Genomic DNA, 14,936 nt, shown 5'->3' on the forward strand with positions numbered 1-14,936 from the left:
CTTAGGGTTTGGTCAGGTTTATACAGATGAAGGCGATGCTTCAAATAGCCTGGTTCAAAGCAGTTAGGGGGCTTCAAATGTCATCACCAGCATGTTGAATTCAGCCTGAAAATGTCCTGGCAATCAGTGTAGCTGGTGCAGAAGAGGTGTTAAATGCTCCAGCCACTTGGCCCCCAACAAGCAACTGGGAGGTTGCCTTCTGCACCATCTGATGCTTCTGGTCTTTAAAAGCAGCACTACACACTGCGTGCTGCAGGAGTCTACTCTGAATATCTGTATAACAGGTAATCCAAGCAATTAAACAGTGTTGCCCTGGTTATGGTCTTGTGAATGCCGAACTAGCCCAGATAAACAAGTGAAGGATGTGGCTTCTGACAACGTGATTTTTTGGCTGGGGTGCTGTGCTTTTCAAACACTCTCCCCAGGAAGGATCACCTGCCACCTACTCTTTGATCCTTTTAGCACTGAGCAAAATATCTTTTAATTTTCCCAGACTGTTTAAACGGTTGATTTACTACACTTTTGCCATTCTCAGGAGTTTTTAACCTATGCTATTATAATTGTCTTCCTGCTGTTGTCTTACGTTGCTTTATTCTTCTAATGGACTACTCACTAGCAGCCCTGAGCAGAAATTGCTGAAGAATGGGGAACAAATTTCAATTTTTTTTATTTATTTTTTTTAGAAGTACAGAAATGCCTTTCTACAATACGGAGATTATTACTAGATTGTGTGCTGGAGTGGGTGGTGGTTACTGTCTTGTTGTTGTTTTTAGAAATGGAAATGGTCAATAGCGTTTCCCTCTTAAATTTTACTTCAAGTAGAACAGCAGTTAACGCTATTTTTTAGAAAAATAAAAGCAAAAAATTCCTAGCACATATGCTACAAGAGACCACTTTAACCAAAGCAGCAGGTTTTTTTTTTTAGTAAATAAACGGGAAGCAGAGGAAGTATTCTCTAAAAAAAAGAAAGCCGCAACACATTACAGCACATTATGTACACATATACAAAGAGACAGATTATTTTAAACTAGAAGCAGAGCTACAAGCCCCTGGGCTAGCGAGATGAAGATGATAAATTTATGAGTGTTTATCTGTGCTCCCTTCACAACAGATGTCTACGTGGCTTCGCCAGTATCTCTCACCGGGCTGCTCGTGCATTATCAGGTTTGCAGCAATTCAGAGGGAAAAGCAGCTCACCAGGGATTCAAAAACATGAGATGCTGAACAAACTGTGAAACGCAGAGAGAGAGAACGTTTGAGACACATATCTTGTCAGAGGGAATAGAATTCAGATGTGGCAGGGGCAGGCAGTTGAGGCCTAGCCAAGCAAACAAACACTGAATCACAGAAGCCTGGAGTTGCAAGATGCTCTCTTCTCCTTCCTTCCCAACAGCATCATCAGATCTAGGCAACTGCGGTCAAAGTTATCTTAGGGATGAGCTAACATGGGGCCCTTCAGATGTTATGTGACTACAACTCTCATCATCCCTGACCATCGGGCTACACAGAGGGAGAAATCTGATTCGGTTATCGTTTAAAGCCCAGCTTATTTAATTCACAGTTTTCTGAAACAATATGTGAAGTGAAGCACAGCCCTCCTTCAAAACTGGCACATCCTTGGATTTTGCTACGCAGTTCTGCAGCCGAGTGCAATGTACAAAAAACAGGGGGGTGCGAAGAAATGTGTGTATTAGTGGAAAGTAACACACCAAAATGTATTGTATTAGGGGAAACTGCTTTGTAAGAACATGTACATGAGGCAATATTGCACAGAAACATGTGTATCTCAGGAGAAACTCACACGAAAATGCTGGTGAATTTTCACGAGGACTTTAAAAAAATATTTATCACTAACAGATGTGGGAATACAGGGAGCTAAAAGGACTGAGGAAATGACCAACAGTAAACTCAAAATTGATAGATACGCCCATGCCCAGGCAAATACAATTCAACAGAGTCCCATTTCCAGAACCCCTGAACAAGGTCTTCTTCTTCAGCAACATGGCTTTCCCAATAGTGGTTCCCCACTTCTCTTCCCCTGACAGAGTTCCCTGTGAAGAGGGATTGGCTGAAAAACTACTCTGCAAATTATAGCTCTGGACAGGGAATAGGAGTCTCCCAACAACTCTCAGCATACTTAACAGACTGCAGCTCCCACAATTCTTTGAGGCATTAACTCAGATCTCTAATGCTCCTTAAACAGACAAGGATATTTCCAAGTGCTTGAAAACCAACATGTCTCCTTTAAGTCTTCCCGTCTTTCTAACTCTGGTATGCACATAATAATTTTTTTTTGACAGTACATTTGCAGCCTGATCCAGCAAGGACTTAGGGGCCCAAGCTCACGTATCCATCCTAGCAATTTTCAGAGGCTGGAGATTTGAGGGATTTAGATGAATTTCGTTTATGTGGGTAATGATATCATTCCTTCCAGGTACAAAACTGAATACTTCCAATTGAATTTTGAACTCTTACTGAGTTCTACACAAGCCCAAGATAATGGCTATTTGTATGCAATTTCTGGAAAAAATAAAATAAAACAGGGAACAAACTGCTACATGCGAACTAAACAGTCTTGCTCAACTCAGTTTATTTGGGCCTCCAAACACTCTCTCAATACTGTGAGCAAATTAGATATCAGTTTTTATCAAGCAGCCAAGCTCCTGAAAAGGATCTTCCGATTCAAGAGTGTTGGTGACTGGCTCAGAACCGCCTTCCCAAACCTGGTCCCCTCAGGTGTTTTGGAGAGCTCCCATCAGCCCCAGCCAGCACATGATGATGGGAGCTGTAGTCAAAAGCACTTGGGGGGCACCAGGTTGAGGAAAGCCACTCTAAGAGTACACTCATGAAAACAATACACATTATTAGTTCTATAGAGCATCTTTGAAATCTGCTCCTTGAAATGCAACATGACTGCTCTCTGCTCACACAGGAGAGCATTTAATACAAGCTGTAGTTAAACAGCTCTGAGGGGCAAGGAAATTGCACACTACTACCTGAAAAGAGCATGCATTTTGTCTGAGCACATCCTTCTGACTGATGCACAAAGAGCCTTTCTGCAAGGTCTGCCAGACTGGCACATCATTCCCCTTATTATGGGCTGAAATGAAATTCATTTTATTAATTTTTGATGCAGCTATCCCAGTGCTTTTGACAGAAAGTTATATTAAGTTGCCAGTTCTTCTTTCTTCCTTTCTCTTTAATTCATCTGACAATGATGTCCATCTCTCCCTCTCTTCCTCTCTCTCACACAAACCACCAATAAAAACTGAGAATTGTTCAGCTTGGCATCACTGTCATTCTGTTTTGTGGAATGACAGTAGCTATAAAGCAATGGAATGCCTATCGCAAAGGCTAAGTAGAACTGTATGTGCGTCTCTTGCAGCCTACTCGTCTCACAAGATTCACCAATGCAACTAACATTCGGAACTCAGGACACGCAGGTCCGGCTATCCAAACAAAATGCATTTCCAGGAAATCATTCACTGCCCCCCCCCCCACTTCTAGCTTCTCTCTGAAGACTAGAAAAGAGACACTCTTAAGAATATTAGCAGGGGAAGGACTAGACCATGTGAAAATGAACATAATATTTTAGCTGCAGTTCATTCATTTTCAGCTTTATATTCTTGTTATAAAAAAGCGCGCCTAGACATTCCATTGCTTTGCCCATAACCTGGCTTGAAGGTGCCATTTAGCTCCTAGCTTTCATATCTCAGTTTCTAACACTGTTCAAAGTCATGCCTCCTAGCTCACATCCGGCATAACACTTAAGTCAATGTACACTGCCAGGGGATGCTAAACCTTTGCACTGCCTGGACTGCAAACCGATTTATATACTTCTGTATCCCCAAAAAGGCAAGAGCACCTCAACGGTACTTGGTGTGCCATTTGTATCTGCATCTCAGTGAGCAAGGATTTCATGAAAGGCATATGAGTCCATTCCTATATTTGCATACCCTCCATCATTTCTCCAATGAAAATAGGGTTGTCCTATTCCATAATAATAATAATAATAATAATGTGAAAAATGAACATAATGTTTTAGCTGCAGTTCATTCATATTCAGCTTTGTATTCTTGTAATAAAAAAGTGTCCCTAGACATTTTGTCGTTGGACCCATAACCTAGCTCCTAGCTTTCATATCTCTGTTTCGAACACTGCCTAAAAGCAGAACCCCATGCATGCCTATTCAGATGTAAGGCCTAATGAATTTAATGAGACATGTTCCTAGGATTTTGTTCCAAAATACTGTTCAAAGATCAGATCCCTAAAATAGGCATCAAATAAAGAGCATGGATTCTAACATGCAATAAAAGGGCGGGGGGGACACTGAAACAGGTATAAAATTAAGGTAACACAAGAGAAATTATACAACTCATTTGCCAGATGTGCTCTGGGATAAACAAGGCCTGTACAAAGCAGATTGCAATCATATTTTTTATTTAAATGAGGTTTTAAACTGGTGGCAGTAGGGGACTGGCAGCAGCGTCCGCTTCAGAACAAATCACCCCTCTGGGGTAAGGTGGAAAAGGATTATTATTATAAGTGTTCAGGTAAGGGAGGACTAGAATAAGGCATCAAGGGTAAATGACAACTATTCAGAAAGACCAAAGCACTATAGGCTAAAACACAAGAGTTGATATTATACTATCAGCTTCAATATGTATGTAAGTGGGCAATTGCCAAGAAAATCCAATACAATCACATTTGACTTCAAAAGAGAAAACTTCAAAAAAATGAGGGGACGGGTAAAAAGGACGTTGAAAGGCCAACTCAAGAAGGTCAGACCTCTCCAAAATGCTTGGGAGGTGTTTAAAACTACAATATTAGAAGCTCAGTTAAAATGCATACAACAAATTGAGAAAGGTACCACAAGGGCCAGGGGGATGCCTGCACAGATAACCAGCAGAGTCAAATAAACTATCAGAGGGAATATTTCCTTTAGAAAATGGAAGACTTTGAACAAAGGAGGAGAACAAAAAGGAACACAAACTTCAACAAAATATATACAAGCAGACGATATGGGATGCTCAAAAATAATTTTTGCTAAAAACGTAAAAGACCACCAGCAACACTATTTAAAGGGCATTAGTAGCAGGAGACTAGCTAGGGAGGCTGTTGGACCTTTGGATAACAAAAAAGTCAATTGTGTGCTGAAGGACGAAAAAGACTAAAGAGAACCTGAAGGATTCTTCACAGAAGATATAAGGCACATCCCTGTGCCTGAAGCAACTTTCAAAGGAAGGGAGCTTGAGGAATGCACTCCTCACTGTTCAGAAACTATGCCACTGATGCTGCACACACAACAGGGACCCGCTCTCAGCACACACCCCTGCATCATCACACACAGTGCCATTCATCCATCAACCCCCAGTGGTGCCTACAAGGATGGCCCTTCTACTGCCAGGAGAGGACGGAAAGCCCAGCCAACATAGCACCCACATAGCTTCCTGGTCAGGGGCCTGAAAAAACTCATCCACAGCCCCTCCGTGGGACAAGGGTTTAACAACCACACAAGGAGGAAAAGGCTTTTTTGCCAAGCAACCGGGGGGGGGGGGCAAGGACACACAAGGAGGATGACCAGATTGCTGGTGGTGTGCTGTGACTTGGTGCCGAGTTTCGCCACGTTCTGTTACGGCAATAAAGTCAAGGTAGTCCTGGATGCAATGTTTTGTTTTTGAAATCCCCTTCTCATTGAAATTCCTTGTGCCAGATCCAGGGCTGGTGTAAAGTTCTGCCATTGCAAATGGCATGGCCATAGTCTGGTGGAGGAGCATATGGCTAAAATGTGCTTCTCACCTGTACTATCCCTCTCCTAAGTCTGTTTCTTATGGGGCAAACAACCACCCCAAAGAATGCTGTGCTGATTTCAAGTTCTTACTACCATCATGCTCTGCTTCAACAAAAAATGCTCACAGAAGATTTCTAACATGAACACATCCCAGCTCTTTTAAGAAGATATAGAAATAATTACTAAGATAGTGATATCAAAAACAAATGTGAAGAACACACCTGTAATAATAATAATAACAGCAGCCATAAAATAATCAAAATTGAGCATTTTTCTAAGGATAAACTTAAGCAATGGAAATGAAAGCAATAGGATTTAGGGTGCAGACCTATGTACAGTTAGCTGGGAATGAATTAAGTGAAATTAAAAAGTGCTTAACTGACTGGATCATGCCCAGCATATAATTGCAAACATATAAAAGTATGCATGTTACACCTATGAAAAGATCTCCAAACAACACATCCTTCCACGATATACATAAAACACCATGTAAAGCCCTAAAGTTCCTTCTTTAGGCCGAACACTTGGCAGAAGTGGGTATAACAGATGTTCCACTATTTGGGAAGGTAATACCATCTTTTTGACAGTGGCTAGGATCCAAAGAGCGGCTACTTTAGGTACACTCAAGGCACAGCCAGTGGAATATTGACTTTTCTTTCCAACCTGCAATCATAGATCACGAACTTATCTTGAAACACCCCTCACTTTCAAATGAGGTTTGTCAGGGTTAAGATTGGGAAACTGCCACGTGAGAAAGAGATGCAAAACTCCCTATGGCATGCTGAATGAATCACAGTCCTTTTAATCCATGCATAGCATGTAAGCACATACCAACTAATTTTGCCTACACACAAAGGTGTTCTGAGACATTCACAGCACGCAAGACAGTAAAAGAGAAGTTTCCTGCATTCGAGTCTAAATTTAACGATCAGTACATCATGGAGTCAAGCCGATGGGATACGACCTAGTTCAGCTCAGGACAGCTCACCCATTCTCTCTCTCTCTAAGGAAGAAAAGAATCCAACAAGACAGCCACTAGAATTAACTGAAAACTGCTGTCTAGCAGCATAGAAAGAATATGCTACACACTGGAAAGATTTAAGAGATTAAATCCCACACCGCTTCCAGTTTACGGGAAAGGATAGTGCAACTTTCCTATATAAGGTCCCAGACCCATTTCCAATTCACCTCCCCTGGGTCATGTGTCTTATTTCTGTCTGTAAAGCCCATAAAAGTGGATTCCTTTTGTCTAACCCGCCTACAGATAGCTGTCTTCTGCCCTTAGGGTCAAATATCTAGCTTCCTTTGTTTCTCGAAGCGTGGGCAAACTTGCATTTGAATCCAGGTGTGTCTAGTCCGAAATATTAAAGGTCAAGGTGAGGTCAAATAGAGATTTATTGAATAGTTGAGAAAATATATGTCCAAGGAAGAAAAACTCTTCCTTCCTTACTCTCCTCCCCACCAGGAACAGGTTAAACTCCATCAGCCAAACCAGAGCAGTGTTTTGATCTTGTGGATATATAGCCCTGTGCATAAATCCATTCAAGACTGACATCCCCCCACCACAAAATTTAAGCCAGTAATAGGCAGCACCATTTCATAAAGAAAATATATGCCCCCCAGCACGTCAGCTTCTAGGACACCACAACCTGTGCTTTGCATTGCCTATTAATTCCAGATGCATGTGAACTGACTGGAGCTCCTCAGTGACCAGGCAAAGGCCAGCTGCACTTGGGGGCATTCACTCTTTCCTCTTAGCACAGCACAAGTTGCAAGAGGCACAGAATCCCCAATACCAAGGGCTGAAACCTTCTCAGTTTCCAGCATTCTTCTGCAATCCATGCATACTTTTTGCTGAACAGGCCTAACACAACGCCCAAACAGGAAGAAGGCTCAGGCTGGGGAACTTCACTTGCCCAAACAACCAACTGGCCCATGTGCAAAGAGCAAAAAGAAGTGTTTTCTTACATAGCTCACAGAATGCAATCTGGTCATTTATGCTCCTAGCAAACCCCTTCACATGTAAATTGTCTGCTATGAATACATTCAATCTGTATAAGGTGGAAAAGCAGAAGAGTGGGATGCAGCCACATGAACTGCCACTGAACCCCCCAAGTTGCCATTCGTATCAGTTGTTCGTCCCACTGACTTGGCCCAAAACTATAATCCTACTGTGGTGAATCCAGGGGTTCGAATCCCCACTGTTATGAAGCTCAGCTAGGTGACCTTGGGCCTTTCACTGTCTCTCTCGGCCTAAACTACCTCACAGGACTGTTGTGAGGAGAAAATGGAGAGTGGGAAGAACTCCTTGGAGGAAAAAGTGGGATGTAAGTGCAGGAATAAATAAATACAATCAATAAAACGAGCCACCAGGTTTTTATGCAGTTGCTACAGCTCAATACCACTGTACTTTTTTTTTTTTTTTAAAAAAAGAGGCTCCTTGTTCTTTTCAGAACACCCATTAAAAACGCCACTCCAACCAAAACTGACTTGTGCCTAAGAAACGGCTTTTCAAGAACCTGGGGGATAAAGGCAGCCTGTGCCCAAGAAACACAATGGTACCTCACCCACGCGCATGTGCGCGAGTGCTGAATAAACTCTCTTCGCTGTGCACTTCAGGAAAAAAAGAAAATTAAACAACTGGTCGGGTGGTTGTTTTCCCTCAAAGTAACGTTGCAGCACGAAAAAAGAAGCAAGACCGGGCCCTCACTCGCCCCTTTGAGAAGAGGGGCGCTAGGGTGGCCTCAAAAGGAACAGGAATAAAGAGGCGGCATTTGAAAGGGAAGCGGACTGGGCGCCCTGGGCTCTCCCCAAAGGGCTGGCACCGTCGGGCGAGGCAGGCAGCGCCTCCTTTCCCGCCTTACCTGCCGGAGGATGAAGCTGGTGGAAGTTGTGCTCCCGTCGGAACGTTTCAAGCGGCTCCTGCGGGTCGCCGTGCCTCTGCTCCCCTGGGAAACGGAGCGGAGGGGAAGAGCCTTTTAGGAGACACGCGCCACATTCACACGACCCCCGGCTCCCGGCGCGCCTCAGCCTCCCTGCTCGCTCTCCCCCGCCGGCCCCCCCCCCTCCTTCTCATCCCCGACAGGCGTCTCTTCCGACGACGCCCCCCTCGACGCCGCCAGGAGCACCGAGGACTCGACCGAGCCCCATCCCCACCCCACCCCCCGAGGCCACGGGAGAAGCGGAGGGAGAGCGCGCCGCCGGCCGCACCTGGAAGATGGGGTCCGCCAGCCCGTTCTTGCCGTACGACGATGGGTGCTTGGACATGCTGCGAGCCTGAGGGCGCGGCGGGGGCGGAGGGGGCTCTCTCCAGGCGCCTTGCAAGACACGCCGCCCCGGATGGCTCCGGCTGCCGCTCTGCCTGCGCCTGGCAGCTGCGTGCGCGTGGGGATGCAGGAGGAGGAGGCGGCGGCGCGGGGCGCTGCTTGGCGGAGCGGCAGGATCCTTAAAGAGACCGCGCCGCTTTTGCACTCCGCTCCCCCCACCCTCCCGCAGCCGCTCTCTCAGTTTGCAAAGGCAGAGACGGGTTGGGTAATCCTCCCGGCGCCCCTGCACCCACCTGCCCACCCACCACCAAATTCGGGTCTCCCTGGATCTTTCCCCCACCCCCGACTAGAACGTCGCTCCTCAGGCACACACATTATTTTAAATATACAGTGGTACCTTGGTTCTCAAACTTAATCCGGTCCAGACGTCCGTTCCGAAACCAAAGCGTTCCAAAACCAAGGCATGCTTTCCCATAGAAAGTCACGCAAAATGGATTAATCCATTCCAGGCTTTTAAAAACAACCCCTAAAACGGCCATTTAACATAAATTTTACTATCTAACAAGGCAATAGATCCATAAAATGAAAGCAGTAATCATTGTAAAGGTAAAGGTAGCCCTGCCCATACGGGCCAGTCTTGCCAGACTCTAGGGTTGTGCGCTCATCTCACTCTATAGGCCAGGAGCCAGCGCTGTCCGCAGACCCTTCCGGGTCACGTGGCCAGCATGACAAGCTGCAACTGGCGAGCCAGCGCAGCACACGGAACGCCGTTTACCTTCCCGCTGGTAAGCGGTCCTTATTTATCTACTTGCACCCGGGGGTGCTTTCGAACTGCTAGGTTGGCAGGCGCTGGGACCGAACGATGGGAGCGCACCCCGCCGCGGGGATTCGAACCGCCGACCATGCGATCGGCAAGTCCTAGGCGCTGAGGTTTTACCCACAGCGCCACCCGCGTAATCATTGTACTGTACTATAAAATAAGACAGTATTATAGATGATAAAAATTAAAAATATTGTTTTTTACTTACAGTCGTTGTTTAGATGGGGGGCTTTTATTCATTTCCTCAATCACACAATCAATCGATCAGTAACTGAACTGGGTTCCACACAGTCACAAAAACAAATTAACTGAAAATGCCTCAAAAACAAAAACACAAAATAAATAGCAAATAAAAAGCACCAAATTTAATGTGTTCCGGAAGTCCGTTTGACTTCTGAAATGTTTGAAAACCAAGGCACAGCTTCTGATTGGTGCAGGTGCCCTGGAAACAATAGTCAACAGCCGCATCGGACGTCCAGCTTCCAAAAAACATTCGAAAACCAGAACTCTTACTTCCAGGTTTTCAGTGTTTGGGAACCAAGGCGGTTGAGTACCAAGGTGTTTTAGAACCAAGGTACCATTGTATTAGGTCCTGTAACATAAGGTTACCAGTCATTCCCATTTCCCGGGGACAGTCCCCAGATTTACAAATCTGTCCCCATACAAAATCCATTGAAGTTGAAAAGTGTCCCCGGACTCATTGAAAAACCTTACTGTAACATCACACACTTTCTTTCCCATCAACACTTTCCCCCCACTTATTACCAAATTTAAAACCATGGAGAGACCTGGTCTGAACATTAGATTCTTATCTCATTATACATGATTTTTAGCCATCTCACCCCTTGCTTTTTTCTGTAAGACCAATTGCAGTCGTTAACAGTCGTCAACAGGTTTACCACACCTATCAGCCAAAAACCCATTCCCACCATCCTTCTAATAACCCACCCCACCCTCTCACTATACAGTGGTACCTCGGGTTACATACACTTCAGGTTACAGACGCTCCAGGTTACAGATTCCACTAACCCAGAAATAGTACCTCGGGTTAAGAACTTTGCTTCAGGATGAGAACAGAAATCGTGCTACGGCGGCAGCAGGAGGCCCCATTAGCTAAAGTGGTGCTTCAGATTAAGAACCGTTTCAGGTTAAGAACGGACCTCCAGAACAATTAAGTACTTAACCCGAGGTACCACTGTATAAGGGTCTGGTGACTTCTGTTTCAGTGTACCTGAAGAAGTATGCATGCACACGAAAGTTCATACCAATAACTAACTTAGTTGGTCTCTACTGGAAGGATTTGATTTTTTTAATTTTTTGTTTCCCCCCACCGTCAGCCTTTCAAGTGCCCCGGGGGAGGGGGCTTTTGGGGTAATGTCTGGTTTCATCAGGCTGACACGGAAGTTGTGCTCGTGAAAACGCACCCGCAGCACTTTGGAATCGTGGGTCTTACTTGAGATCGCTTAGGAGTGGTTTCTCCTTCAGCTCATATCCTTGAGCTCAAACCTCGTCAGATTTTTGGGAGAAATAGGGGGGTTATTTCCCCAACACTGCATGTTTCTTTATGGAGGAAACTAGCAACCTCCTCTAAGTCATGCAGCTCAGAAGGGCATAAGGCAATGAGCCTCCAAAGATCCATCTAAGTCCACCTTGAGAGAAACTTTGGCTGTGATTCAGGGGGAGGGGTTTAGCATCTGACCTGCATGCAGAATGTCCCAGGTTCAATCCTCAAGCATTTCATGGTAGGAATGGGCAATCACCCTCTTTGAAATCCTGGAGAACCACTGTCATCAAATGTACTATATGGACCACTGTCATCAAATGTGCTATACGGACCAATGTTCTGAGTCTGCTTCCTATGCTCTCACAGTAGCCAACCAGATGCCTATGTAATCACATTTGGGAATACAGTATGCATTATTTTCTGTGTTCCTAAGCTAGGCTTTCCTGCTAGCTTATAGATTTTTAGAAACCTGATCCCTTTCCATTTCTCAGAAAAGCACATGATTTGAGATTCTAATTAATGTAGGCCAGATGACTTAAATGTTGTAAAACAACAAAGCCAGGTCATTAAAATCTTTTGATTGGTAAGCATTCTAGTTTGTCTTTCTATGCCCAGCACCTCTAATGAATAAGCTCAAGCTTAGGTGGCAGTTGATAATATTTGGAGGCTTTAAAAGCATCTTATAAACACACACCCGTCTTGCGGTGCTGTTGCTGATGATAAATGGGCAGTTGGTGAATAAAATGCACAACAAATGGGACAACTTGAATTTTTATCCTGGTAACAGGTTGCATAGCAACAGCAGAACACAAAGGGCTACAAGGAGCCACTATGAACACAGTTAGGTCAAAAAACATTCTCCCCATCTTCTAACATAGGAGCCAGCCCACAGGCATCTTACTTCTTAAATGCAACATAGACTGTGTAGGAATATTTAAAGGTAAAGGTACCCCTACCCGTACGGGCCAGTTGTGTCCGACTCTAGGGTTGTGCGCCCATCTCACTTAAGAGGCCGGGGGCCAGTGCTGTCCGGAGACACTTCCGGGTCACGTGGCCAGCGTGACAAAGCTGCAACTGGCGAGCCAGCACAGCACACGGAAACGCTGTTTACTTTCGCGCCAGTAAGCGGTCCCTATTTATCTACTTGCACCCGGGGGTGCTTTCGAACTGCTAGGTTGGCAGGCGCTGGGACCGAGCAATGGGAGCGCACCCCGCCGTGGGGATTCCAACCGCCGACCTTTCGATCGGCAAGTCCTAGGCACTGAGGCTTTTACCCACAGCACCACCCGCGTCCCTAATGTAGGAATACTGACATGGTTATTATCCTTCACATAAGAGTATCACATATAAATCTGTCCTCAGAAATCAAACACTGAATGTCTCCTTATTTGCAGTCCAGGATGTGGAAATAGGGAGTGGCCTTGAATCAGTATGTTTATCAAGTTGCCACCATATATACTAATAGTGAACTCATTCAGTGAGCTCCTGATATAGCCCCAAAGGTGCCATTTACACACAAGCGGAAGATGTCAACCAAGATCTGCTAAAGTGCAAACACATCTTTAGCTGGTGAGGGATATGTGGAGAGGGGGGGTCGCAGTTTTACGGACCAGGGGTGCTCAGTGAGCACAGAATGTTGATGGCCTTGGGGAGGGGGGATAGAGTGGAGTATCTTGGCACTCTGAGCATTCCAATGTCCCATAAAAATATTACCTTTTGACGACAGACAAATTTTGCCATTGTAATACAGTGGTTGTACCTCTTGGCATATTCACTATGGGTGGGGAACCGATGCCCCTCCAGATGTTTTTAGGACTCCCAATTCTCATTATTCATGACTATTGGCCATATTGGCTGGGGTTGATGGAGATTGAAGTCCAGCAACATCTGGAAGACTGCAGTACCTGTATTATATGCTTTACATAAATTCTTAAGAGCAATTGCAAAGCAAAGGGTTGCATTACCTCATTTAGACGAATCCAATGCACCATCAACTTTAATGCACACTTCAATTTTCAAAATCTTTATACGAAAAAAGGTATTTGCTGGAGAATGGAAATGCGCCATCAAATCTAATGCATGCCCTAATTTTCATGACATAATTTGCCCGAAAAAGATGTGCATTGCATTAAATACAGTACTGACTTCAATAGTTTCAACAAAGCCACACTGCCATCATGGACCAAGAATCCCACCCACCCTAAATAGTCCAGAGACACACAGGTTGGTTTAGAGCACTCTTGCATATCCATTGGACCAAATTAAATACAAGGAGCAAAGGAGAGCATGGGGTGCAGGGATGGAGCATCTGTAGTCCTGCCGATGTTGTTGGACTTTAGTCTCCACCAGCCCCAGCCAGTATGGTCAAAAGTCATGCAACCGGTAGTCTAATATCTCTAGGGCCACATAACTCCCTATTCCTTGGCTGGTGGCAATTTTGAAGGAACCTTCAATGGAGGAAACTTGAAAGAACCTGCAGAACTATAGAGCTCGCCTACATTCCGTCTCAACTCACAGTAGCTTATTTAAGACATTAGTAATGAATCTTGAAGGACGCGGGTGATGCTGTTGGTTAAACCACAGAGCCTAGGACTTGCTGATCAGAAGGTCGGCGGTTCGAATCCCCACGACGGGGTGAGCTCCCGTTGCTCGGTCCCTGCTCCTGCCAACCTAGAAGTTCTAAAGCATGTCAAAGTGCAAGTAGATAAATAGGTACCGCTCCGGCGGGAAGGTAAACAGCGTTTCCGTGCGCTGCTCTGGTTCACCAGAAGCAGCTTAGTCATGCTGGCCACATGACCCGGAAGCTGTACGCTGGCTCCCTCAGCCAATAAAGCGAGATGAGAGCCACAACCCCAGAGTCGGTCATGACTGGACCTAATGGTCAGGGGTCCCTTTACCTTTACTGAATCTTGACCAAAGGGAGAAGTTTGCCTGCCTTTTATTTTGAGGCCTGCAGCCTTGTGTGGAAGTGGATTGATCCTCAGCTATTATGTACTGTGCCGTTCTCTGCAGCATTCTTAATTTTCAGAACTCAGAAATCCAGACAGTTGCAGCAGAGTTTTAACCCTATTGCAATTTTGCGTGTTCCATGTTGTCAACGTAATATAGCTGAAACTTAGTTTTGCCTCACAAGGATATTTTATTTCCCTACCTTTGATGGGCACAATGCTGATAAAATCCAGGCAGCAATGCCTGGAAGTCCAGCATTCCACAGAAATATGTCAAAACCTTTTTTAAAAGTGCTACCCCGTGGAGAAGAAAACTGCAAGTTGGACTTTATTATAAAATATTTTTGTTCTGTTGTGAAAGCAGAATAAAGCACATAAAGGAGCTGAACGATTGTGAACAGCTGGAATATTGCAATTTGTAATGAATGTTTCCCCTCCATTAGGAAGCAATATAGGCCTTGCCATTATCCACAGCCAGATATAAGATTTTATATAGCTAAAAGCAACGATAAGAACAGAAACAAAAAGGCATATTTTCCTTTTTAAAAATAATAATAATAGAATAATCCTCCAGGAGATAGAAAGGCTCTTTGAAGGAAAAGGCACT

General features: G+C 44.8%; 1 protein-coding gene across 2 annotated transcripts in view; it reads right to left on the reverse strand.

Annotated features, from left to right (window-relative positions):
* The window catches only part of CACNB4 (calcium voltage-gated channel auxiliary subunit beta 4), a 154,790-nt gene extending 145,623 nt beyond the window's left edge, over nt 1-9,167 (reverse strand). For both annotated transcript variants that reach the window (XR_014213409.1, XM_082198473.1), the window contains exons 1-2: nt 9,002-9,167; nt 8,656-8,739 (exon numbers count right to left, since the gene is read on the reverse strand). Coding sequence is in view for 1 of the 2 variants with exons in the window: in XM_082198473.1 (XP_082054599.1) it covers nt 8,656-8,739; nt 9,002-9,058 (141 nt within the window). In the remaining variant the exon portion in view is untranslated. The remainder of the gene's footprint in view (nt 1-8,655; nt 8,740-9,001) is intronic.
* Between the last annotated feature and the right edge of the window lie 5,769 nt (nt 9,168-14,936).

The sequence above is a fragment of the Podarcis vaucheri genome, assembly GCF_965113315.1.
Source record: "Podarcis vaucheri genome assembly, chromosome: 1".
Classification (NCBI taxonomy): domain Eukaryota; kingdom Metazoa; phylum Chordata; class Lepidosauria; order Squamata; family Lacertidae; genus Podarcis; species Podarcis vaucheri.